Below are 27,673 nucleotides of genomic sequence, written 5' to 3'. Positions count from 1 at the left end.
GGTGACAAGGGTGAGCGCTTGTCGACCAAGGTGCTTCCTCTCCTCACCGACCTTGACGCTTTGGGTCGGTTTGACTGGGTTATGCCGGCTTTGGCGAGTTTCACCCGGTACTTGCACGCGGCGGTACGTCCGAAGACAGTGGGAGCGAGTAGTGCTCCCGCTTTGGTTGGTCCCGGCCTCATCTTTGAGGTACAAGTATTTTTGTGGTAGTTTTATTTTTATTTTGATTTTGGCAATTTTTGAGAAATTGGCTGATTTGTGTTTGCTGTGTTTGATTACAGGCTTGGTTGTATGCTTACTTCACTCCCCTGCGTCCCGGGACCACGGACGGTGTTCCCTCGACTTACCCTGTTGTGAGGGGTTGGACGGTGGCTCGGAAGAAGTCGATTAAGTCTACTTACGAGGACTGTAGGCGTCGCGTGAACAAGCTTCGGGTTGCTGATGTAAGACTTTGTTCTCCCCCCCCCCCCCACCTTCTCCTTTATAGAAATAGATAGAGATAGGATGATTATGTAGCTCATGAAGCCCCCAGTTAGCTGAGTAGCTTTGTTTTGAGTGTAGTTTGTTGGGTGGCCTTGGGAGCACTACACGGGTGTACCGGTTGCCATCAGGGAGCGTTTGCGGCCTCGCAGCTCTCTGCGTTTGTACTTGGAGACGGCGAATGAGCCGGTTTGGTACTTGGGCGAGCGTCTAGTTCGTCAGTGCTTCACCGAGACTTTCGTCGTGCCGGTTGACCCGCCCAGGGTGTTGTTCCAGGAGTCGACCCCTGATGAGGTTGAGGAGCACCTTCACGGCCAGGGAGGTCAGGAGCTGTTGCTGCGGGACGTCGACTACGACACCTTCCGGTTGTCGAGGCTTGCTTGGTACCCGATCGAGATATGTTTTCCTCTTTTCTTTTGTTTTCATTGCCTCTCTTGGTAGGAGGGTTTGTCATCTTTAATGTGGATCCAAATGGTAGGGAGTCGACCTACTGATGAAGACTCAGCCCCCAACTTTCCCGACGGAGACCACTTTTCGGGGCGGGTGGCGAGGAGCTTGATTGCGCTACGGAGCCGGCGGCCGAGGTGACCGATGCTGGCATGGAGTGGAGGTTGATCGTTCCGAGAGTGAGTTCCTGACTTGAACACTTTCCTCAATTACACTTTGCCTTACACTGTATTGAAGGACATTTTGTTTTGTAGGTGACGACTGTTGAAAGAGACAAGTCAACAGCGGGAATCCTGGAGAAGCCTCAAAGAGGCGCGAGCAGCCTGGCGATGGAAGCCGGCTCTCCCCTTTTTCTGAAAAATGCGCTGGTCATTTTGTATAAATAGGGACGTTTGCGTTTCATTGTTTCATCATCCGAAGAACAAAATCATCTCTACAAAACCTCTTCTTCTTCCACAAAAATATTTCATGGATGCTTTTGAGAACGCATTGCGACAATGGTGCCGGGATTTGTCGCCTCCCGAAAAGTATCAACTCGCTTGCATGGGAGTTGGTCAATTGTTGCTGCTTCGTGAAGTCAAGGTGCAACCTTCGTTTCTTGAAGCATGTTCTCGGTTTTGGGATTCGAAACACCATGTTTTCGTTTTCCCGAAAGGTGAGCTTTGTCCTCTTGCCGAAGAAGTTAGAGCCATTGGTGGGTGGCCGGGTTGTGCTCCGGTGCTTCGTCCGACTCGGTTGTGCTATAAGGAGAAATTTCGTTCCATGTTGGGATTGTCAACAAGCCAAATCAACTTTCTTCTTGCTCCACATGGTGTGGATATGTTGGCTCTTATCAACATCTTTTCAAACCGATTAGATGCTAATGTCTCGGAGGTGGCTAGGAGAAGGGCTCTTGCATTTTGCCTTGTCCATGTGTACCTCTTTGTTGATGTCTTGAAGAAGGAGGGGCCAAGATGCCATAGTAGCATGACCCTTATCCATGTGATTGAGCAAACGGAGCATGGTAGAGATCCATCATGGTTGGTGCTTGGAGAGATTATCCAAGCTTTGGATAAGGAAGGTTCTTGTAGAGAAGCTCCCTCTTTCGGATCCCCAAGGATCCTTTAAGTGTGGCTATTGGAGAGGCTAAGGTATGTAGAGCCTCCGGTTGATTCTTCTTCTTATTCCTTCCGTCACCTTACCATGAGGAGGAAGTTGTACCCGGATAGTTTCGCTTCCACCGAGGCCTATTGGGCCGCAAGATTGGCGGAGGAGGGTGGTCCTCATATCCGTTGGGTGGTGCCGTGGTGGCACTTGAGGTCCTTCACGGGGTTGCCCGCTTCGGTTGCTAGTCCTCGTTCTTTGATGGTGGTGGGTTTGAAGGTTGTTTCCTTCATATATCCCGAAAGGCTCATGAGGCAAATGGGGCGTCAACAAAAGGTGCCCGCTCAAGATACTCTTGTCCAAGAGAATATTTTCCGGAACTCCGAGCTTGTGGAGGTCTTCGAAAGATGGTGGGCCACTCGGCCGCTTTGGGAGGTACCAAACCCTGTTGCCACAACATGGGTGACTCTCGCTTATGTCAAGTGGTCACGTGCTCCGTCTTTGGAAGAGAGATCCAAATTTCGTAAGGACGAGGTTGTCGACTTAATGTATCGAGAGGTTGGCAAGGCCAACCGTGCCTTCTTTGAAGAGAATGTTGATGGAGTTACTCCCGATGTGATGAGACCACCGAAGAGGAGGAGTTCCGGCCCCAAGAATATGGTGGGTCGTGCCTTGGCTCGTCTTGGGTCGAATATGGGGCTTGTGCTAGACCGGAGGCCGTTGCCGTCTTAGATCCTTTGAGGATCCGTTCCGAGGAGGAAGTCCATGCTAGGCGGACCAACAAGAAGAACAAGGGGAAGATGTACCCCGACGGAAAAGGCAAGGGTAGAATGGAAGAGTGAAGACCTCCATTACCGTATAAGGACCACTCCACCTGGACTTCAGCTTGCCAGGAAACAATCGCAGTCGGGCATTAAACAGCAACACCTTCTGCCCGACATGAAATTCCCGAGGTAAAATTTTTTTGTCATGCCATCTCTTCGTCTGTTCCTTGTAAATGCGTGAGCTATCATATGCGTTAAGCCTAAACTCCTCCAATTCATCTAGCTGCAAAAGACGGTTCTGACCACACAACTTAGGATCAAAGTTAAGTTAACGAATTGCCCACCAAGCTTTATATTCCAACTCAACAGGTAAATGACATGATTTCCCATAAACTAACCGATAAGGTGATGCACCAATCGTTGTCTTAAAGGCAGTTCTGTAAGCCCATAATGTGTCTTCTAATTTAAGACTCCCGTCCTTCCGTGATTTAGAAACTACTTTAGACAAGATCTCTTTAATCTCGCGATTAGAGACCTCAACCTGACCACTAGTCTGGGGATGATACCCCAAAGCACGCTGGTGTTGAACACCAACCTTAGACAGAATGGAAGTTAGTTTCTTTTCTTTAAAGTGCATTCCCCCATCACTAATGACGACCCTAGGGACACCAAATCATGGAAATATGATCTTTTTAAACATCTTTATCACGGTCTTGGCATCACAATGGGGTGAAGCAATTGCCTCTACCCACTTAGACACATAATCAACAACTACTAAAATATACCTGTTACCTTTCTAGATGGGAACAGTCCTTGGAAATCAATGCCCCAGACATCGAAAACCTTAACCTCTAAGATACCAATTTGTGGCATCTCATGTCTCTTTGAAATATTCTCTGATCGTTGGAAGGCATCACAAGTTGAAACAAAAGCCTTAGCATCAGCAAACAAAGTAGGCCAGTAAAAACTAGACTGAAGTACCTTAGCCACGGTGTGCGATGGACCGTGGTGATCACCATAAGGGGATGAGTGACAGCCTTCTAAGACTACTTTGGTCTCCCACTGCGAGATACACCGTCTTTAGAGACCGTCTGCACATTCCTTAAACAAATAAGGATCATCCCAGAAATACTGCTTAGCGTTATACAGAAAATGCTTCCTCTGCTGATGAGAAAGGTCAGGCGGCAGCTTGCCACTGACAATGTTATTAGCTATATCTGCATACCAAGGTTCTTGGTTAATAATAGAAGACAATACGGCAAATAAAGAATCATCAGGAAAAGACTCATCAATAGGTAAAGAATCTTCTCCCTCTTGTCGTGACAGTCGCGACAGATGATCAGTTACAACGTTCTCAGCTCCTTTCTTATCTTTTATCTACAAATCAAACTCCTAAAGAAGGAGTATATATCTCAATAGCCGTGGTTTAGCCTCCTTCTTAGCAAGGAGGTGCCTCAAAGCTGCATGGTCAGTAAAAACAGTAACTTCTGACCCAATCAAATAAGAACGAAATTACTCTAAGACATAAACTACAGCTGGCAGCTCTTTTTCAGTGGTGGTGTACTTCACTTGAGCCTCATCCAGAGTTCGGCTCGCATAGTAGATTGCATTTAAAGCTTTGTCTTTCTTTTGGCCCAGCACCGCTCCTAGTGCATAGTCACTGGCATCACACATTATCTCGAACGGCAAATCCCAGTCGGGAGGTTGTATGATCGGCGCAGATACCAAAGCCTGCTTTAACCTGTTAAAAGCAGAAAGACACTCATCAGTAAATACGAAAGGGGCATCCTTAAGTAGCAGCTGTGTAAGTGGTTTAACAATTTTTGAAAAATCCTTAATAAATCGGCGATAAAAGCCGGCGTGACTAAGAAAACTCCTCACTCCTTTAACATTAACAGGAGGAGATAATTGCTGAATCACTTCCACTTTTGCTTTATCAACTTCTATTCCCCTATCAGAAATTAAGTGCCCTAAGACAACTCCCTCGTTGACCATTAAATGGCACTTCTCCCAGTTAAGCACAAGGTTAACCTCAATGTAGCGCTGCAACACTTTATCAAGGTTAGACAAACAATTAGAAAAATCACTTCCATAAATACTAAAATCGTCCATGAAAACTTCAATAATAGATTTAATGTACTCTGAAAATATCCCCATCATGCACCTTTGAAAAGTAGCAGAGGCATTATATAAACAAAAAGGCATTTTACGATAAGAAAACACGCCCTGAGGACAAGTAAAAGTAGTCTTAGCTTGATCATCTGCGTGAATAGGGATCTGAAAGAACCCTGAGTACCCATCCAAATAGCAGAAAAACTTATGAGAAGCTAACCTTTCTACCATATGATCAATAAAAGGAAGGGGAAAGTGATCTTTTATGGTGGCGGCATTCAGCTGTCTGTAGTCTATACACATCCGCCAACCAGTCACTACTCTAGTAGGTATTACCTCATTTTTGTCATTCCTGACCACAGTAGTCCCTCCTTTCTTAAGAACTACCTGCACTGGACTCACCCACTTAGAATGACCAACATAATAGATAATACATGCGTCAAGCAGCTTCACTACCTCAGCCATCACAACATCTTGCATCGTTTGGTTCAGCTGGCGCTGACCCTGTCTGCAAGGCTTGTGATCTTCCTCCAGCTCTATCATGTGCATACAAATATCGGGACTAATCCCCTTGATATCGTCCAAAGAATAAGCCAAAGTTTTCCTGTTTTTCTTAAGCACAGCTAACAAAGCAGTCAGCTGATCATTATCAAGCTTAGCACTAACAATAACTGGATATTGCTCGGTATCATCTAAGAAAACATATTTTATATGAGAGGGAAGAGGCTTACGTTCAGGTACCTTTACCTCTATGGAGCAAAGGGTACTGATCATCTGTTCCACTTGCTCTCCCTCAGCGTCGGTGAGTTCACGCTCATCTAAAGCAGCTTCAAGCAAATTCAACACAGCGTCATTGTTATCTGGGTTATGTGCACACTCATCCAAAAGCATAAGAGCTGCAAGTGGGTCCTTTATAAAAGAACCCGACCAGAAATCATAGACAGACTCGTCAACAATATCAACAGAATAACATGTATCCTCTATCATTGGCCGAGCCAAAGTGCCAGGCAGACTGAAAGTAATCGCGTCATCCCCTACCGCAAGAGTCAAACGCCCTTGTTTGACATCAATAATATTTGATTGTACATAGGAACGGTCTTCCTCATATAATTGGGGTCCGGGTGTCCTCAGCTATATCTAAAACAATAAAATCCCTTGGTATAAAGAACTTAACCACTTTCACAGGCACGTCCTCTAAGACACCTAAGGGTCGTCTTACAGATATATAAGCCATCTGTAGAGTGATGTTAGTCATTTTAAGGTGACCCATATTTAATTTCTTGCAGACAGATAAGGGCATGACACTGACACTGGCTCCTAAATCACAAAGAGCCTTATCAATTACTTCGTTGCCTATAACACAGGTAATAGAAAAACTACCCGGGTCCTTCATTTCAGGCGGAGCCTTATTTAAAAGTAAATTACTAGACTCTTCCAAAAATGAAACAGTCTCAAATTCACTTAGCTCTCTCTTACGCGTCACAATATCTTTCATAAATTTAGAGTAAGTAGGTACTTGGGTAATAAGTTCGGTAAAAGGGACAGTTACCTGAAGGTTCTTGACAACATCCACAAACTTACCGTACTGTCGCTTAACCTTTGCGTCCTTCAGACGTCTTGGAAAGGGTACTCTAGTAGCAATGAGTGGACCCACGACTTTCTCTTTACCTTTATCAGCACGTGACGTCTTCACAACAGGGGAAGATGACACGATAGCGGAATTAGATGTTGAAATAGGATCTCCGCTGGTTCTGGCACTCGATCGAGCACTTTCCTCACTCGATCGAGTGGTTTTATCTTGGAAATTACTTGATAGAGGTGTTTGAATAACTTGATCGAGCTCTTGTAATTCATGTTCTCTCGATCGAGTAGGATTTTCACTCGATCAAGTGACTTATTCTGCCAAAATGTTTGATCGAGAGGAATTAGTTGGTCGATCGAGTTCTGTAAATTGAGCACCTCTCGGTCGAGTAGGATTTATACTCGATCGAGCATTTGGATGGATTATTTCACTCGATCGAGTACAAATTTCACTCGATCGAGTGTCGGGACAAAATGAAGCAGGGATATCGTCCATAAACTCGTCCAACTCGTCCTCCGGGGCATTATCAGCTATCACAACCCCGTCTTCCGGCATTTTTGGCCCCTCATAAGCAAGGCCATTTCAGAGATTTATGGCGTTGACTGGATCGCACGAAGGTGGATGATGAATTTGATTTTGCGCGAGCGTTAACTGCGCAACTTGCTCTCTTAACTCCACAATGGCGGTATTATCCTTGTCACTTTTCTCCCCAAGTTGTTGCGTCAAGTTCAAAACTAAGGATTTCAGTTCGGTATACTCCCCATTCATAGAAGGGGAATCCGGCTGCGGCATTGGTGTAGAAGAAATAGAAGCACTCGTCAAGTCTTCATACAATTGAGAAAAAGGGACTCCTTGCCTGAATTTTTGATAGGCAAGGACACGCTCTACACTCGCCAAACAACCAATAGGGTCATGCCCCTCCATGCCGCATGCTGTCTCGTGCTCAGTAATAGCACACACTTGTGCATGCTCAGCCACAGTCTCTACAATCTCCGGACTACCTAGACTTCCGCTAGGACTCTCCACCTCAGCTACTACTAACTCGTTTACATTCCTACCTCCTCGAGGATTTCCATACTCAGCAACATGAATAGTAATCTCCTCAATAAGATGCCACCCTTTACTGTCTTCTACATTCTTTTGAAATTTCCCTTTGGCTGCACTATCTAGAACAGCTCTCTGGTCCGGATACAACCCATTGTAGAATTGGGTACATAGGAACCAACGCTTGAAACCATGATGAGGTACAGAACGGACTAGCTTCTTGAACCTAGTCCACGCCCCATTTAGGTCTTCAGTAGGTAGTTGCTCAAATGCAGTAATCTGAGCTCTCGACGCATTAGTGCGCTGTGGTGGAAAATATCGCCTGTAAAAGGCCAAGGCCAGAGAACTCCAGTCGGTTAAACCAGCTGCTTCCCTATCTAAATCCCTTAACCATTCCCGGGCATCATTAGCTAAGGCGAAGCGAAAGAGCACTCCCTTCACTCTGTCCTGTGTCACCCCAATAGCAAGAGGAATGGTGGAACAATACTCTGTAAACAGCTCTATGTGCTTGCACGGATCTTCTCCAGTCACTTCGTTGAAGAGATTTCTCTTTACCAGCTGTATGTAAGATGGGTGGATTCCAAAGGTTCCCGAGTCAGTAGTGGGTAATAGGAAACCTTTTGGGAGGGAATCCACCATTGGCTCTGAATGGCTGGCTACATTCGGCATCCTGGCAGATAGAGTTTACAGAGTGGAGCAGGTACGACAATGTTCTCTTCTAGAACAGATAACCTGCAAAACTAATTAAGAGCTTACAAATAATGAGATCAGTCTCAAGGAATAAATTCTTTGAGACGAGAGACAAACTTAAATAAAACAACAAAATTGCGCCAGCTCCCCGGCAACGGTGCCAAAATTTGACAGGGCTAGTCGTATACCTATCAAAAATAACCAACTGGCTCTAACTAATATAGTTAGGGAAGTCGGGTCGATCTCCACGGGGAGATGGGAAAATGTCAGCTTTAACTAAGTCCGTCACGGTAACCAATTTGGGGGTTTGAATTTGTTTGTTCTAAACTAAAGGGATTGAGGAAGTGAAAAAGGCAAGAGAATAAAGATCAAGCAAATAAGGAGAAAGCAGCTAAGACAGTCGGTTCACCATGATCATTCAGTCAAGCAATGTAGGTCTCAGGTCAATGCAAGTATGGTCTATGGGGCAGTGAATATCTCCTTCCGGTCTCAATTTACCCTAAAGCACAAATAGCTTAGCTTCCGCCCTCACTACGGTGCCCTAATGTTCGCTACGAGTCTCACCCTTTCCAACCTTCCGGTCCAGGTCAAGGTTTACTACGATTAAATGACTAATTGCGTCGACTCAATTAGATAGAAATAATTAATTATAGCGATTAACAACAAAGACTACACAAGAATTAACCCTGATAAATTGATTACTATTCCTTCATAATCATGGATTCCCTAGTCTTAGCAAAAGCGAATTAGCTACGTACCATCATCGAATCAACAACAATAATGCACAGATAATAGGAATTAAACATGATAATAATGCAAATAGAGATTGAATAAAGCAATAATGAAAAGCAATAAGAAAAGGGAAGAATTAAAAATAGCAATTACGATTAAGAAATGAAAAGGAGTAATGTACCTATTACAAGTCCGAATCCGAGTAGTCTAAAGTAAAGTAGAAGAGAGTAAAAAGAAGAGAAGAAGTGAGGAAGAATAAGTCCTAAGAGTAATGCGGTCTACTCTCCCAAATAGCACACGAAAATCTCTTCCTAAACCTAATCCAATAGCCTAATTACAAAGCCCATACGAAAATAGGCGGAAAAATACAATGGTAGAACAAAACCTCTCGATCGAGTGGAAATAAACCACTCGATCGAGTAAATGAGCAGCAATACCTCTCGATCGAGTAAACAAACTACTCGATCGTGGACTTCCTATACTGGCCTTCTCGATCGAGTAAGCAAATAACTCGATCGAGTGAAACTCCAAGAGATAAAGCATTCGATCGATTGAAAAGAGGTCGATCGAGCTATATTGGCATGTAAGGCACTATGACACCTTCCGAAATCAGCTCACACATCTTCAAAGTGATGGATTCCGAGCTCCGATTCCTTGTTCTCCCTAAATGCATGCAAATAGGATGAGTTTAGGCTTGATTTATCTTCATTCCGATCTGTACCTACAATTTACACAAGACAAACCAAAGTAGACTATTTGGGGCATTTGTAGCTAGATGCCACGTAAAATAGTACAGAAATGCGTGTAAAGATGACGTAAAAACCTTATATAAAATACACGCATCATTAATCGCATACCGAATCGGGAAAAGTACACCCCGAAAGTCTGGCCAGATTTAGACTAGGACCTTATTATGATTGTCGTCCTTCCAGGAGGATTTGAGTCTTAGAGAGTAAAAGTCTTGCATAGTTATGATGCTTTACATATGCCATTCCCGTGGGAGCGATACCTTTATTGTTTCGATGATGTGTCTCTCCTTTAGAGTCTTTTGATCTTATCGGCACTAGGAGGTGAGATGGAAGCCTCTCAGTATCAATTTGATCGGCAAATGATGAATGTTTCTCTACTTCATTCCGTACTCACTAATTTCACATATGTCGGTCTATATTACATTGCCTTGGATAGTTGCATGTGCCATCTTTCATTGGAACTCGCACTGGTGTTATTCATATCATACCTATGATTATTTCTTTTTCTTCACTAGTTTGAGTATGCCTTGGACATGTTCATTTGCTATTCTACTATGCTTTCTCCTATCATGTTTGACATGTATGATCCCATGATTATAATTGTTCCAAGTTATTTACATCTTGCCTAACATGCCTTGTTTATTTGAGTTCTTTGTGATGTTCATTTTAATATAATGTGGATGGGAGAAACTTCAGTTACTCCCCACTGAATGTGGCGTTCATGTTTACATGAATGATAGGTTATAGTGTTGCTTCTTGGGGGTGAAGACATGTGAGCTAGGGAGCGTTGTACTTACAACGATTGACCTTCCTAGTTATAGTTTAGATTTATACCTAGCTTTTATCATTGAGTTTTATTTAGGGGTTAAGATCCCGCTCATCTTTCTAAGTTGTATTTTGTATAAAAGCTTTATTTAAACTTAATTTTTTTTAATCACATAAAAGCAAAGAAGATGAGAAATTTTAGAGAGAGAAAAACTTAAAAAAAATCTAAAAAGGGGATCTTAGAGTTAGCAATGGCTAAGAATAAGAAAACCTTAATTAATAATCTTCAATCACATGGTACATCAAATAGTGAATCACCTAATTCGAATCAACATGCAAAAAATAAAAAAAAATGCAGATACTAATATTACAAGTACTAGCAAGGGATCAGCATCAGGCTCTAAAACTCCGAGGAAAATCAATTTACGGTATGATCCTGCTGATTTTGAGTCTGCATTGGAGGTCATTGTGGAGGATGTATAAGACGAGGAGGATGATATGACGCAGGATGAGGAGGAATCGCAGGTACCCGTTCTTCGCCTTTCTCCTGATGATGTGGCAGGTGAGATTCAATACTGGTCTACTGCAGTTTACTATTATATTTTAAGTATGAATCCTCCGAGTACTGTCATATCTGGGTTTGTCAAAGGAGTTTGGCAGAGTTATAGGATTGATCGTGTCTCATTTATACCCAATGGGATTTTTTTGGTAAGGTTTAAAACTAAGGAAAAGCATATGGAGGTTTTTAACAATGGACACCTCATGTTTGATAATAAGCCTGTCATTGTGAAAGAATGGAGTTCAAATGCGGAATTGATCGAGCATGACATAACGCCTGTTCCCATTTGGATGAAACTTTATGGCTTAGATATCAAATTTTGTGGGAGTGTATGTCTGCAGAAGATTAGTGGGTTGGTAGGGAAATTCATCAGATGTGATTATGCTACAGCTCATAAGGCTTTTCTGGGATATGCTCGGGTCACTGTTGAAGTCAGGATTGGACATGTCTTCCCCTCTGAGATAGTGTTTCTGGATGAGTTAAAGAACACTCAGAGGATAAGGGTTGTCTATGACTAGTTACCTCTCAGTTGTGTGAAATGTAAAGGGATGGGACATTTACCAGACCATTATAGGAAGGAGACTGGACCTAAAGTGCAGAAGGTATGGAGGCCTAATCATAAGACACAGGCCCCCCCCCCCCCGCTCCAAAACCGCCTCCAAAGACTCCTACTCCAGTTACCACACCAAAACCTGTATCACCTGTGGTGCAGTTGGCCACACCTAGTATACCTGCTAGGCAGCCTATGAGTGGTGACAAGGATGAGCATCTTCAATGGTAGGCTAGTTGCTACTAGCTTACCTTTGTCACCTCTTATTTTTAAGCTACAACAATTTCAAGCTACAAAATACTCCAATGGTTTTGGAAATTTAATAGTAGCTTGATTGGACCCACTTAACACATTTCTGTAATTATTTATTAAATTTCCAAATTTCTAATTAAAATTAAATATTTATTAATGGAATAACTATTTTCCTATTGGTCATATTTCACTTGTGGGTCCATTTAAGCAAGTAGATTCATGGAGCTACTAGCTCAAAATTATTTGAGCAAAGCTAATATATATGGGCAACTCCAATGGTTGAGCTACTACCTTGTAATTTCTTAAAATTACAAGCAAGTCCCTAAGCTAAACCTTTGGAGATGCTCTAAGGGGGTACAAAGTGAGGGTAAGGATCCTGGGACTGCAGAGTAATCAGCACCTAGGAGATTTATCACTAGGATACTCATAAATGAGGCAGGTGAGGCCAAAATTTTTACACCTAAAGGGATTAATTTTATGGATGCTCTCTCTTTATCTATTCAGAAAGCAAGAACTGATAGTCAGAAGAAAATGGTGATTCTGAGGAGTTTGACTGATAATGGGTAGTCTGGGATTCTGGAATATAAGAGGACCGAACAACATAACCAAACAAAAAGAAATAAGGTGGTTTATGCACCAGAATAATATTTGGTTGTTTGGTTTGTTAGAAACAAAAATAAAAGATAGTAAGTGGATTGAAACTAGGAATAATATGTGTGGGGATTGGGCTATTTGCACCAACAATAGCTTTCACAAAAGAGGGAGAGTTTGGCTTTTGTGGAATCCTAAGCTGTTTCAGGTGGAGCTGATTCATACTACTGCACAATGTATTCGTACTAAAGTGAAGGATATAATGAAGGGCCGAAGGGGGTATGGTTCTATTTTACCCTAGTCAATGGTTTTAATAAAGCTGCTGATAGAGAATGTTTATGGATTGATATGAGAAGGTATGCCATCACAGTTGATGGGGCTTGGCTTGTGGGTGGTGACTTCAATAGTCTTATGAATGTGGGGGAGAGAATTGGAGGTGCTAATGTAACTTTGGTTGATATTCTGCCTATGAGAACAGCTATAGCAGACTGTCAGTTACAGGAAGGCAAAGTGATTGGATCTTACTTTACTTGGAATAATAAGCATGAAGATGGAACCAAAGTCTATAGTAAGATTGATAGGGTTTTGATAAATGATGAGTGGCTGCAAATGTTCCCTGACTCAGTGGCTCATTTCCTACCCGAGGGGCTTTTTTACCACTGTCCTTGTGTAATTAATTTCACTATGGCTAGCACTAAGAGGCAAAAATCTTTCAAATACTTTAATATGTGGGCCTTAGCTGACAATTTTGAAGATGTGGTGAGTACTGGGTGGCAGGCAGAAATTCAGGGGACTCCTATGTATAGAGTAACCAAAAAACTCAAAGGTCTGAAGCATAGTTTAAAGCAACTGAACAGGGAGCAATTTAGTGATATTGAGAATCTTACACATGTTACTACAATTGCTATGCAGAAGTTTCAAGAGAATTTGAGGGCTGACCCTTTGAATGTTGATTTGTGCAAAGCTGAGAGAGAGTGTGCTCATGACTTGATGGAACTGACTAAGGCAAGGGAAATGTACCTAGCTCAGAAATCTAAGGAAAATTGGGTTAAAGAAAGAGATGCTAATATATCATTCTTTCACTCAAGCATCAAAAGAAGAAGGTCAGTGAATCATGTGTTCCAAGTCAAAGATGCTAGTGGTAAGCTGTCTAATAACCCTGAAGATATTAAAGTGGCTTTTGAACAATTCTACAAAAGCCTGTTGGGGAATTCTGTTGAGGTACAGGCTGTGAATCAAGGAGTTATTAAAACTGGGAGATGCTTAGCTGCAGAACACAGAGATATTTTGGTTGCTCTAGTCACTGATAAGGAGATTAAAGCTACTATGTTCTCAATACCTGGTATTCAGGCATCCGGCCCTGATGCTATAATAGCCAGTTCTTCAAACATAGCTGACAAATTGTGGGGATAGAAGTATGTGATGTAGTGAGGAATTCCTATATTAACGGGAAAGTTCCGAAAGAGTCAAACAATACCATATTGACTCTCATACCTAAGGTGGAGATCTCTAAAACTGTCTTGCAGTTTAGGCCAATTGCTTGCTGCAACACAGTTTACAAGTGCCTTGCTAAAGTTGTTTGTTCCAGGTTGAGTCTGATCCTACCAGACATCATCAATCCTGCCCATATTGCTTTTATTAAAGAGAGGGATATCATGGTTAACATTCTAATATGTCAGGATTTGATTAAAGTTTATAAAAGGAAAGCTTGCTCACCTAGGCTAATGATGAAGATTGATTTGCAGAAGGCTTATGACTCCATTGAGTGAAGTTTCCTTCATGAGATGTGTTTTGTGTGGGTTTTGCGCAAGGCGAAATCAGGTCAGGGTAGAGTTATGCAAGGTTAACTAGCTCTAAATAGTCTATTGGTCAGGTCGTCAGACTTAAATGTAAAGCTGTAAATATAATAGCAATAACAATAATGAGACAAAGAATTTTGTACGTGGAAAACCCTTGAATGGGAAAAAACCACGGGCACCAAGCCAGGAGAGGATTTCACTATGTAATTTGGGAGAATAATTGTATTGACAATAACAATACTTATATTTCTCTATGTATTGCGTATGCTTCTTCTTGTGTGAGAACGAGATGAGTCCAATGTCTTTAAAGTGTTCCTTATATAAGCTTCAATCTTGAACGGCTGCTTGATATGGTATTGAATGCGGATTATTTTCTATTATTGCCTGTAATAATGGCTAAATATTCCTCCCTTAATTACTGCATTTACTGCGAGATCTTTTTATTCAATGTTGCGTATATAATCCTTTTATAATACGAGTTTATGGTCTAATATCGTCCTGATATTTTGACCGTTGTCCTCTTTATGGCCTGGCGCCTATCTTCATGTGCCCTTATGGCCTGACACCCTGACGGCCTAGCAGTCAGGTTTAGATGAGATACTGATCAGGAAGGTCTGCGGATTTCCAGGCCTAACAATTGCCCCTTATCTCCTTATTTGCAGTGTGCCAGGACGAAAAAATGAGGAGATAACTTTATTTTTAGGAAGATTACCCAACGGTTAAGTAATGCTTAGTCAGTTTCCTGTAACGGCTATTTTACTACAGTTTATGGCGTGTGTAAGATTTACTGCAACTTCCTTAATGATTATCCACTTCCTTTGCGGTTGAAACCCTAATCTTCGCCACTATAAATACCTGCGTGCTTCATTAAGTTGAACTTACCAAAGCAATTCTTCTTATTTCTCTCTTAATAATCCTTCTCTTCAGTTCCCTTAATTCCCAATTTCTTCAATCTTCGATCAATTCTTCATAATCTTTCAAATAATGGCTGCAAAAAAGAAGTTTACCAGGGCAGCAGTTCTTGTAACCCCTCCTCCTCAGAATCCTGAGAAAATTTCTTCTTAAAATCTGCCTACTTCTTCTGCTGCTGCACCTTCCACGATCAGTAAGCCGAGTGATTCTCCATTGGAGATGATCTCAATATTCCATGGTGATTTTCAATTCAAGCCTACGAAGGCTTTAAATGAGGATCAGTCTGTTGTAAATCGTTTGAAGCCTGAGTTTGAGAAGATTTTGAAGGATAAGGGGATCATCCTTGCTGATGCTGAAGTCTGGATCCCTGAGAATTCTCCTATCAGGGCCGACTGGGCTTGTCCTGGTTGGTTTTGTATCCATGACTGGGCTTTCAGGGCAGGTTGTAAGCTTCCGTTTTTCTCCTCTTATGGTTGAGGTTATTAAGGAGATCGGTGTTCCATCTTATCAGTTGATGCCTATGGTGTGGAAGGTTGTGTTTTCCATTGAGAATCTCTGTAAAAAAACACAATATTTCTTTTTCTCTTGACGATTTGAAGGCTTGTTATGTCGTTAAAACAAATAGTCTTGGCCGTATAAGTTTTAAGGTCAGGGCTTCTACTACTCCTCTTTTGAGCAACCTGGACAGCGGCCATGATAAAGGCTGGGTTGCTGGGTACATGTTTGTCAGGACCAATTCTGTGGGTCCTGACTTGGCGTATTTAAATCATGAGGCTTGCGTTGCTGGTGAGTCTTTTGGTTTCTTTCTTTGCCCTGCATGTTTTATTTGTTAGTGAAAAATAAAATGAAATTTATAATAAGTCATACATCTTATGTGTGCAGTTGATGATTGGGTTACTGAAACTGAGTATCCCACTCCCAATATTTCTTCTTTCCTTGCTATTCCTCCTTTGGAGAGGTCTTGGCCTCTCTGTTGTGGGGTTGGTCACCTTCCTCGCTGCTTGAAGGTTGACGGTTCTGCCAGGCCGGCTAAACCTTCTCGGGCTATTAGTGCCACTACCTCAGGCATTAAGTCTATCTTAGTCTTTCTCTTCTTTTTGCTTTGGCTTTCTGATAATGTTTGGTTTATATTGCTAATATAGTATTTTTATGTTGTATCCACCAGGTCATCTACTCGCCTTGCCAGGTTTGGTATGGCCGACCTTTCAGCCAGGCTGGCTAAGATCAAGGAGGAAGGTTCCGAGGGAAGCGGGGATGTTGAGCCTGTTATTGATTTGACTGAATAGTCTGATGCTGCCAAGGTCACTGTTGTACCTGCTGTCCTTGGTGAAATAAGTTCAGCAGCCCAAAAAAGGAAGATTGAAGATGTTGACATTTCTGCCCCAATCAGGGAAGTGAGAGTCAGGGTGGACAATATGGAGGCTTCTAGGGTGAAGATCAGGGACTACGCTGCTTCTAAATCAGATGTCATGCTCACCCTTGACCCTGTTGAGACTGCTACTCAGGCAGTTGCTTCGGTGGATCATTCAGTCAGCCTTTTGGCGGGTGCCTTGGCTGCTGTAAGGGAGGTAGGCTGGAACAATATTTATGTGTGTTTTGTTTGAGCAGTTTTTATTATTGGGGTATATTACTCATACTTTTCTCTCTGTTTCTGATCAGGGTGTTGCGACCTATCTCCATAATGCCTATCAGGCTACTTCTTTGGTAGCCAGGATTGATCTGATAAGATCAGATTATGATAGGCTGAAGTTTGAGCTGGATTTTGCACGAGCTGACCTGGCTGCTAAAGCTGCTGACTTAGTGAGGGTGCAGGCTGAGAGAGATGCTGCTAAGACTGAGGCAGTTTCGAGCAAGCGGCTGTTGCAGGAGGCCTTGGACAGAAATGAGGAGCTCACCCAAGAGAGGGATGACTTGGAGTTCAAGCTAGATAATGCTTCCCTCTACTTCTATATCAAGGGAAGGGCTGCTGCTATGTTAGAGCATGTTGAGGCCAGGGCGAAGTGGAACCCTGAAGCTGGGATGGCTTTTGCTGCTTCAAAGTATCCTGACCTGCATAATATGGAAAATGAACAGGGGGTCGACTCTCCAGGGGAGCAGGATATTGACGGTGATCCGGCTAAGAGTAGGGAGCAGGATGTTGATGCTGATACTGTTTCTAAGGAGAAGCAGTAATTTACTTTTCTAGTTGGTATTTTAGCCCATCTAGGAGGGATGTCCCTGGACAAACAATATTTTTCTTTTTCTATTTTTGGTCAGGGAGACTATCCCTGGCCTTTATGAATATTTTGGCGCCTTTGCCCCAGGGGGTAAGAGTTTTTTATTAATATAGGCATGGTGGCCTTCTTTTGGCTGATTTTTCTTGGATTTGTGAGTTTCATCCTGTTGGGCCTGTCAAACATTTTGTTTGAATAACCTGCACATCATTTTCGTTTTATTTTGTTATTCATGAGTAATTCAACCAAGTATAGTTTTTTGCTATAATGGTTGAAGGGGTGGGAAAACCGACCTGTCAGGAGGGCTTATGTCCCCTGCCTAGCTGGAGGGCTTGGTATTCGGCCTGTCAAGAGGGCATTTTAGACTAAGTGTTTAGGATAGAACACCCTTACACCTGTCTTCCTGCGTCCAGCCGGTTGTAATCTGTGGCAGTAAACCTAGTCAGGTCAGGCAATTATTTCATGCCTGATTGGTCCTGACATTTACTGTATCTCGTGGCGGTTACCAACTCGTCAGGCACAGTCAAGTGCAGAATTTTTGTTTCAGAAATATATAGTAGAGTAGCCCTCATTCTTGAATATTTATGCATATAATCTTTTATCATGTATAATTGTTCAGGATTCAAGAAGTAAATAAATAGGTTAGTTGAACAGATATAAATTACAGACAAGGCATGTAAAACATGTAGTTCATCAAGTAGCACGTCGAGGTTCAAAGAGTGATTGAATTTATACCTGATTGTAGCCTGATCTGATCTTTACATATGGAATAATTTTAAATGAGTTACATTCCAGGATCTTGGGATCATTTCCCCTTCTAGCGTTTGGAGCCTATATACTCCTTGTCCGACAATTGAATCGATTAAGTAAGGGCCTTCCCATGTGGGAGCCAGCTTGCCTGCTGATTTTTCTTTTTTATTTGGAAATACCTTGCGTAGGACAAGGTCTCCTTCTTTAAAGACTCTGATCCTGACGTTTTTGTTGTAAGTCCTGGCGACTGCTTGTTGATATGATGCCATCCTGATCTTGGCAGCGTCTCTTAATTCTTCTGTTAGGACCAGGTTATCTTGCATTAGGTCTTTGTTTGCTTCAACATTGTTCAGGTTGTACCTTGATGTTGGCACTTTTATCATAGAATGACAGCCTTCACAGCCATACACCAGGGAGTAAGGTGTTTGGCACATTGCGGTTTTTGGAGTTGTCTGTCGCCCATAGTACTAATGGAAGTTCTTGACCCATCCGCCTCGTCTTCTTTTCAGCTTCTTTTTAGGCGACTTATGACTACCTTATTGCTTGATTCACTGTCCATTAGCTTTTGGATATCCGGGGTTGATGTTACCAGGTTGATATTCCTCTTGGCAAGATGCTTGGGTCCTTTTCCCCACAAATTGAGTTCCATTATCACATACTATTTCTGATGGGACTCCGTATATGCAAATGATGTTTGTCCTGATGAAGGATATTACTTCCTTTTCTGTTACTTGCCTAAAAGAGTCAGCCTCAATCCATTTAGAGAAGTAATCAGTCATAGCCAACATGAATACTTTTTGTCCTGGAGCTACGGGCAGTTTTCCCACAATATCCATGCCCCACTTTATGAATGGCCAGGGTGCGGAAATTGAATGGAGGAGTTCAGATGGCTGATGTATGATTGGTGCATGAATTTGGCAGGCTTTGCATTTTGAAGAGTATTCCAGGCAGTCAGCCCTCAGTGTAGGCCAGTAGTAGCCTGTCCTGATAACTTTGCTCGCTAGGCTCTTTCCTCCTTTGTGGTTGCCACAGTGTCCATCGTGTATTTCTTGAAGTACTAGTTTGGCTTCGTCAGGCTCCAAGCATCTCAGGTAGGGTCCAGCCTGCGATCTCTTGAACAGAGTGTTATTGATGATAGCATAAGTTGAAGCTCTAATTTTAAAAGCCCTTGCCTCATGTCTGCCCTGAGGCAGTATTCCTCGGAGAAGCCAATCATAATAGGGTTTAGTCCAAGAGTTATTGTCCTGATTGACAGGACTGACTTGTTCAAGTCTGCTGATGGCTGGCTCTAATAAGTGCACAATTGGTATTTTGTCGAAAACAGTGGGGGTAAAATTTGAACCTAGGCTGGCCAGAGCATCAGCCTGGGTGTTCAGGTCTCTTGATATTTGATCTATATCAAATAAAGCGAATTTAGCGGTAAGGTTTTTTGCATATTCTAAATACGAAATCATTTTTGCATCCTTAGCCGTATAAATTCCCTTTATTTGATTAGCAATTAGGAGTGAATCAGTTTTTACCTTTAGGTTTTGAACACCAAGGTCTAGACATACCTTTAAGCCTGCTATCAGGGCTTCATATTCTGCTTCGTTGTTCGTGGCTTTGAACTCACAACTTACAGCATGTGCTATCATATCTCCCTGGGGTGATTTAAGTACTAGTGCTAACCCTGTCCCCCTGGCATTGGATGCCCCATCTATGAATAGGGTCCATTCTTGGTCTGTAGTTTTATTTTCTAGTTGGTTGACCTCTTTTATCAGGTCTGGTTCCAGGTTAGGGCTAAAGTCAGCCACAAAGTCTGTTAGGGCCTGCGATTTGATCGTTGCCCTGGGTTCAAAGGAGATGTCGTATGTGCTAATCTGTACTGACCATTTGGCCATCCTGCCTGAAAGTTCAGCTTACGTGAGGCATGATTTTATGGGTAAATTGGCCCTGACTATAATAGGGTGACTTTCAAAATAAGGTCGCAATTTAGTACATGACATAATTAAAGCTAAGACATATTTTTCAAGTAGTCCATACCTCAACTCAGCATCTAGCAGGCTTTAACTTACATAGTAGACTGGATGTTGCTGACCGTCCTGTTCTTTTACTAGGACTGCGTTGACTGCTGTGTCAGTGACAGATAGGTATACTGACAAAGGCTCTCCCTTCTCTGGCTTACCCAGTAAGGGTGGAGATGATAAGTAGGATTTTAGATCCTGAAAAGCTGTCTCATGTTCATCCGTCCATTGGAACTGTTTATTCTTCCTGAGGAGGTTATAGAATGTTTTACATCTCTCAGAGGATCTTGATATGAAACGGTTCAGGGCAGCTACCCGGCCTGTCAATTTCTGGATATCCTTGACACACTTGGGTGACTGTAGTTCCAGGATAGCCTTTATCTGTTCAGGGCTAGCTTCTATGCCTCTTTTTGTGACCATATATCCAAGGAATTTGCCTGCAGAGACTCCGAAGTGGCATTTTGCAGGATTTAGCTTCATGTTGTATTTTTCCAATATCTTAAATGCTATTTCTAGATGTTTCACATGATCTTCTGCATTTTTGGATTTCACCACCATGTCGTCTATGTATACTTCCATGATGTCATCTATTTGGTCTTTAAACATCATGTTGACCAGACGCTGGTATGTTGCCCCTACATTCTTCAGGCCGAAAGGCATGGCAGTGTAACAGTATATGCCTCGGTCTGTAATGAATGCAGTACTCTCCTGGTTAGCAGGGTGCATCTTTATTTAATTGAATCCACTGGAAGCATCCATGAATGTCAGCATCTCGTGGCCTGTTGTGGCGTCTACCATGGCATCAATATGAGGCAGGGGGAATGGATCTTTAGGACAGGCTTTGTTCAGGTCACTGTAGTCTACACAGACTCTCCACTTTCCATTCTTTTTCTGCACAACAAGTAGGTTAGCCAACCACTCAGGGTACATTACTTCCCTGATCATCCCCATATCCAAGAGTTTTTCTACTTCTTCGTTAATAATGGTATTCCTTTCAGCTGCAAATTTCCGCCTTTTCTACTGTACAGGCTTAAAAGATGGGTCAACATTGAGTTTATGTGTAATTATATCAGCGCTAATTCCAGTCATATCAAAATGTGACCAAGCAAACTAGGATGATTTATTTTTAAGGAACTTCACCAGTTCAGGCATGACACTATCTGGTGCGTCAGATCCTATTAAAACATACCTGTCAGGGTACTCAGGGTCTAGGATTACCTGATCTGTTTCCATTTTGGGAGGTGCTACATAGGTACTCCTGAGAAGGTACTGTAATTGTTATGCCAGGGACTTACCTACCTTGGAAGGCTTCAAGGCTGCTGTGTAGCATTCCTGGGCTATCTTGTGATCCCCTTTGATTGTGGCTATGCCCCAGTCTATTGGTATCTTGATACACTGGTGTTAGGCCCAGTTTAGCCTGACCTGACTCTAACCTGGCCTGACCTTACTAGGCTGATTAAGGCAACCAGAGACCGGACAAATCTAAACACTATTTGGCAGATGAAGAGTATTATAGGATGAGTAGGCTACTAAATCTCAGAGGAAAAGCCTGATGGTAAGCACAGAATAGCCTGGCAGCACACCTAAGCAGGCTGGATTAAGCTGAAGAGCAGCAAAACGGTTATATAAAGATAAATGTCCATGTCCTATTCTCAAGGAAGACCGAGTCTAACTATAAGACTATATCATCCATGAATCTAGACGAAGTAAAAGAAGAAAGGCTGAAGAATGGTTAAGAGTAGAACAAGTCAACCAGATTAATAGGGAGTGTGCCCTATTAATCCGGTGACAGCTCCGACAATGGGGAAGGACGTTGAGATCAATGCAACGTTAATATTTGTACACCTATAAATATCATAATCAAACATTTGTAAAGATATTCATTATTCATTGATTTTTATTTAGCTACTTCACAATTTACCTTTCATTATTTCCCGAGTATTCAATTTTGTATTCAGCTTATCAGAATAATATAAGTGATAATCTTTATACTTAGTCTTCCCTTATTATTCATTCACAATATTCCAAACTTATAGAACTAGATACCCAAATTACTCTTTAAATCAAGCCGGACCCATTCAGAGAAAATCCTGCTAAAACAATTTGCGCCCACCGTGGGGCATCTAGTTCTTTAATCAAAAAATTCCTTTTACCATTCTCCATTTAATATTCACATACAAAAATGGTGGAACTCACCCCAGAACAACAATTAGCGGCTGCCCTGGCTAAAATCAAAGAATTGGAGGCAATTCAAGAGAAGGCAGCCCAAGCAGAAGCAGAAATCAATAAGCTGAAGGAATCTGAGTCTAGCCTGAAGAAAAAATTGGAAAATCAGGCTTCGGGATCCAAGACCAGATTCGAACCAGGAACCCCATTCTCATCCATTATCAAAAATATAGACTTTTCCAATTTTGGAACCCCGGAGAAGGATACATTATCCGGTACCCCAGTCATTTCCAATGATGAAACAAACACGACTGAAGCAACAATAATGATGGCTATGCTTCAGGAAATTTAAAAACTCCACAACAAAATAGAAAATATACCGGAGTACGGACCACTCGTGGCTGAGGTAGAAGTTGACAAAGCTTTGCAGATTCACCCTTTGCAGATGAAATTGCAAAGATTGATCTCCCCAAGAAATTTACCGTCCCATCCATGAGAACTTATGATGGGACCTCTAATTCACAAAATCACGTTGCCATATTCAAATAGAAGATGTTGGCTGCCTCAATACCCGATGAACTCAGGCAGGTCTGCATATGTAAAAGCTTTGGTACAACCCTGACCGGAGCAGCATTACAATGGTTCATTAATCTCCCAAATGGAAGTATCAAGAATTTTGCAGAACTGATCAATGCCTTTAATCAACAATTCGCAAGCGCGAGAGACATGGCCAAGAGACCCAAAAGAACTGTTCAGGGTAAAACAACTCCTGGAGAATCTCTCAAAGAATTCTGGCCAGATTTGTCAAAGAGAAGGTGGCCATTCCAGGTGTGACGAAGAAAAAGCAGTAGAAGCCTTGCAAGGAGTCCTGCTGACGGTGACATCTATGCGGACTTAACCAAGAAAAGCCGCCCAACCTTTGCCTTTGTTCAATCCATCGCCTTAGAACATGTCGATTGGAGGAAGATCTCAACTTCAGGACAAACTCATCCGGAGGAAAACAAGGCTATGGTCACACTAACATGAAAAGCTCCTACCAGAAAGGAGGCAACCCCAGATTAGCACTCTATTCCAGGCCTGAACGATCTGAAGTCAACATGGCACAAGAACACAAAGGTAACCTTTCTAGCCTTCCAACTATTCCTGAATATAACTTCTCTATTAATCTGCGCAGGATTAATCAAACGCTGGAAAGCTGGGAGATACGGTCGGATGGCCCAAGAAATCCGACAATCCCGGAAAGATCCAACAAGATGGTGTGACTTCCATCGGGGACATCGGGCACACCACGAGAAGAGTGCATCCAACTCGGGAAACAGGTGGCATATCTCCTAAAGAAAGGCTATTTGAAGGACTTAATCCAACAGCCAAAGAACAAAGATGAAGGATAAAACAAGAGAGATTCAGGGAATGGCAGAGATCCTCCTCCTCCTCCCCCATCTATGAAGTCAAGTTCATAAATGGAGGATCAGAAATACGTGGTCCGACCGGCTCGGTTGCCAAAAGAATATCCGGGAGTCTAGACTTGACCCCCTTCTAGGTCCAAGTCATTGCCTGCTATTACTTTTGATGACTCGGACCTGCAGGGAATATCAGATCTACACCATGACAGCTTGGTAATTACCATGCAAATTGGCACAGCTAAGGTATCAAGAATCCTGATAGACGGAGGCAGATCAATCAATTTGGTGATGTTGGACGTCCTCAAAGCTATGAAGATAGATGAAGGAAAGATCATCAAGAAATCTAGCGTCCTGGTTGGATTCAGCGGAGAAACAAAGAACACCCTGGGAGAAATTAGCCTGCCAACCTATGTGGAAGGCGTGGCTTTATATAAAAAATTTGGAGTAATCGATTGCCTATCCTCATATAACGTAATACTGGGCAGACCATGGATCCACAATGTCAAAGCAATCCCATCAACATACCATCAATGTGTGAAAATACCAACCGAATGGGGGATAACCACCATCAGGGGAGAACAAAGGACGGCTCAGGAATGCTACACCCAGGCTTTGAAACCCTCAAAGTCAGGTAAGTCCCTTGCATAGCAATTAAAGTCACCTGTCGAGGAAGAATATATTGCACAAACACATATGGAAACAGGAGAGGTCATTTTAGACCCAGAGTTCCCTGGCAGGAAGGTACTTGTAGGGTCAGATGCACCGGACTCAGTCAGACCCGATCTGGTCAGCTTTCTCAAAACTAAAATGTCATGTTTTGCTTGGTCACATTTTGATATGACTGGTATAGATGCTGATATTATAACTCATAAGTTGAATATTGCAAATCATTTAAGCCTGTACAGCAAAAGAGAAGAAAATTTGCTGCAGAGAGGCATGAAATCATCAACCAAGAAGTTGACAAGCTACTGGACATGGGAATGATCAGGGAAGTAATGTACCCTGACTAGCTTGCAAATGTAGTAGTAGTCCAAAAGAAAAACGGCAAGTGGAGAGTCTGTGTAGATTACACCGACCTAAACAAAGTCTGCCCAAAAGATCCATTTCCCATGCCACACATCGATGCAATGGTGGATGCCACTGTAGGCCACAAGATGTTAACATTCATGGATGCCTCCAACGGATTCAATCAAATAAAGATGCACCCTGCAGATCAGGAAAGCACAGATTTCATTACTGAAAGAGGAATATATTGTTATACTGATATGCCCTTTGGATTAAAAAATGCAGGTGCAACCTATCAAAGGCTAGTCCACATGATTTCAAAGACCAAATAGGAGATACCATGGAAGTCTACATAGATGACATGGTAGTCAAGTCAAAAAAGGCATAAGATCACGTCAAAGACCTAGAAGTAGCCTTCCAAATACTGGAGAAATTCAATATGAAGCTCAATCCACAAAAATGCCATTTTGGAGTCTCAGCAGGCAAATTCTTGGGCTATATGGTGACAAAAAGACGAATAGAAGCTAGCCCTGAACAGATCAAAGCTATCCTGGAGCTAGAACCACCAAAGACGGTCAAAGACATACAAAAGCTGACTGGAAGAATAGCGGCCCTGAACATGTTCATTTCAAGATCGTCAGAGAGGTGCAAATCATTCTATAGTCTGCTAAGGAAAAACAAAGACTTTTAATGGACCCCTGATCATCAGGCTACCTTTGAGGACCTGAAAATATATCTATCCTCTCCTCCCTTGCTGGCAAAACCAGTCAAAGATGAACCCCTGACAGTATACCATCATCCACGTGGCTTGTTGTCGGTGCGGTCTTGGTCAAAGAAGCAGACGGACAACAACACCCTGTCTATTACGTAAGTAAAAGTCTACGGATGCGAGAGATCGGTATGGCCTACTTGAAAAATATGTTTTAGCTTTAATTATGAGTTGCACAAAATTAAGACCATACTTTGAAAGCCACCCTATAATAGTCAGAACCAATCTTCCTATCAAGTCTGTACTTAGGAAGCCAGAATTGTCCGGACGAATGTGCAAATGGTCAGTCAAACTAAGCACATACAACATAACATTTGAACCAAGGACAGCAATTAAGTCACAAGCACTAGCAGACTTTGTGGCTGATTTTAGTCCGACCCTAGAACCCGACCTAATAAAAGAAGTAAATAATCTGACCAGCGACCAAACAGGCCTAGAATGGACCCTATTTGTCGATGGTGCAGCCAACATGAGGGGCACAGGCCTGGAGGTAGTACTAAAATCGCCACAGGGGGGTAAGATAGTATAAGACATAAACTGTGCATTTGAAGCTACCAACAATGAGGCAGAATATGAAGCCCTAATAGCTGGATTAAAGGTATGTATTTACCTTGGTGTGCAAAACCTAAAGGTACGTACTGATTCCCTTCTTATTTCCAACCAAGTAAACAGAATATATACTGCAAAAGGCTCAAAAATGATGCTTTATTTGGAAGTTGTTCAAATTTTAAAATCAAAATTCCGCAATTTTAATATTGACCAAATTCCCAGGAAATTGAATACCCAGGCCGATGCCTTAGCCGGCCTAGGATCCAACTTCAGTCCCCTTGACTTCGACAAAATACCCATCGTACATTTATTAGAACCTGCAATAAATAAACAAGATGAAAGTTTCCCAATTTATGTTGCCAATTCTTGGACAAAACCCTACTACGACTGGCTACAACAGGGAATCCTTCCCCTAAATAAGCAAGATGCCAGAGCACTAAAAATAAAAGCTGCTTCATATACTATTATTAACAACGTGCTTTTTAAGAAATCGCAGGCTGGGCCGTACCTCAGATGCCTGGAACCACAAGAAGCTGAACAAATATTATCAGAAATCCATGAAGGATACTGTGGAAATCATAAAGGCGGAAGGAGCCTGGCAAGCAAGGTACTCAGAACAGGTTATTATTGGCCCACCTTAAGGGCCGATTGCCTAGAATTCAGCTCTAAATGCAAAGCTTGCCAGATTCATGGACCATATATCCATCAGCCATCTGAGGAACTACATTCCATATCCGCACCTTAGCCATTTATGAAGTGGGGCATGGATATAGTAGGGAAACTACCTCAAGCACCCGGACAAAAAGTTTTCATGCTAGCAATGACTGATTACTTCTCCAAGTGGATAGAAGCTGATTCATACAGGCAAGTCAAGGAAAAGGATGTCATAGCATTCATCAAACACAACATCATATGTAGATATGGCATCCCCTCTGAAATAGTATGCGACAATGGCACGATTCGTGGGAAAAAGAACAATGACCTTTACGTGCTCAATGGAACATCAACCTGGTAACCTCCACACCAGGATATCCAAAAGCTAACGGTCAAATGAGAATCCAGTAACAAAGTAGTAATCAGCTGCATAAAGAATAAGCTAGAAAGAAGGAAAGGCAGATGGGCTGAAGAGCTCCCCCTGGTCCTCCGGGGTTTTGTGAACCACGCCTAAAACATCCACAGGCCAAACCCCCTACTCCTTGGTCTATGGATGTGAAGCAGTAATCCCAGCCGAGGTCGACATTCCATCAGCCAGATGCAGCCTGAACACAATAACAAGCAATATACCTCTAATGGAGGACAGCCTTGACTTAACGGAAGAGCTAAGAGATGCAGCCAGCATTAGATTGGCAGCATATCAGCAAAGAGTTGCAAAAAGCTACAACAAGACTGTCAAAGCCAGGGTATTCAGGGTAGGAGACCTTGTCCTCAGGAAAGTCTTCCAAAACACAAAAGAAAATAATGCTGGCAAATTGGCCCCAACCTGGGAAGGTCCCTACCTGATTGACTCGATAGTCGGCCAAGGAGCTTATAGATTACAAACCATGGACGGCGAAATGATCCCAAGAGCTTGGAATATTGCACACTTAAAACTATTTCACATATAAAATATATCTCCCAGTCCAGGTATAATTTTCACCTTAAACATTTCTTGCCTGGCCTGATATGAAATAAATATATGATACTTGCCATTATATGAATAAATGC

The 27,673-nt window shown here is 42.4% G+C and overlaps 2 protein-coding genes across 2 annotated transcripts; both read left to right on the top strand.

Moving 5' to 3' along the window:
* The first annotated feature begins 10,946 nt into the window (after positions 1-10,946).
* LOC141590548 (uncharacterized) lies at positions 10,947-11,525 on the top strand. Its single transcript, XM_074411129.1, has one exon. The coding sequence runs from the start codon at positions 10,947-10,949 to the stop codon at positions 11,523-11,525; it is 579 nt and encodes a 192-aa protein (XP_074267230.1).
* Positions 11,526-11,555: 30 nt separating this feature from the next.
* On the top strand, positions 11,556-13,813 carry LOC141590547 (uncharacterized). Its single transcript, XM_074411128.1, has 3 exons — positions 11,556-11,609; positions 11,720-11,784; positions 12,652-13,813. The coding sequence occupies exons 1-3, from the start codon at positions 11,556-11,558 to the stop codon at positions 13,811-13,813; spliced, it is 1,281 nt and encodes a 426-aa protein (XP_074267229.1).
* The last annotated feature ends 13,860 nt before the right edge of the window (positions 13,814-27,673 follow it).

This window comes from Silene latifolia, chromosome 7, assembly GCF_048544455.1.
Source record: "Silene latifolia isolate original U9 population chromosome 7, ASM4854445v1, whole genome shotgun sequence".
NCBI classification, from domain to species: domain Eukaryota; kingdom Viridiplantae; phylum Streptophyta; class Magnoliopsida; order Caryophyllales; family Caryophyllaceae; genus Silene; species Silene latifolia.
This window is presented reverse-complemented; position numbering and strand designations above follow the sequence as displayed.

Excerpts from the sequence above, each read along its gene's own strand:
- LOC141590548 (XM_074411129.1), top strand. The coding sequence starts at position 10,947 with ATGACGCAGGATGAGGAGGAATCGCAGGTACCCGTTCTTCGCCTTTCT.
- LOC141590547 (XM_074411128.1), top strand. The coding sequence starts at position 11,556 with ATGGGACATTTACCAGACCATTATAGGAAGGAGACTGGACCTAAAGTG. Across the intron at positions 11,610-11,719 it reads CTGGACCTAAAGTGCAGAAG|TTGGCCACACCTAGTATACC; the intron begins GTATGGAGGCCT and ends CCTGTGGTGCAG. Across the intron at positions 11,785-12,651 it reads AAGGATGAGCATCTTCAATG|TGAAGGATATAATGAAGGGC; the intron begins GTAGGCTAGTTG and ends TTCGTACTAAAG.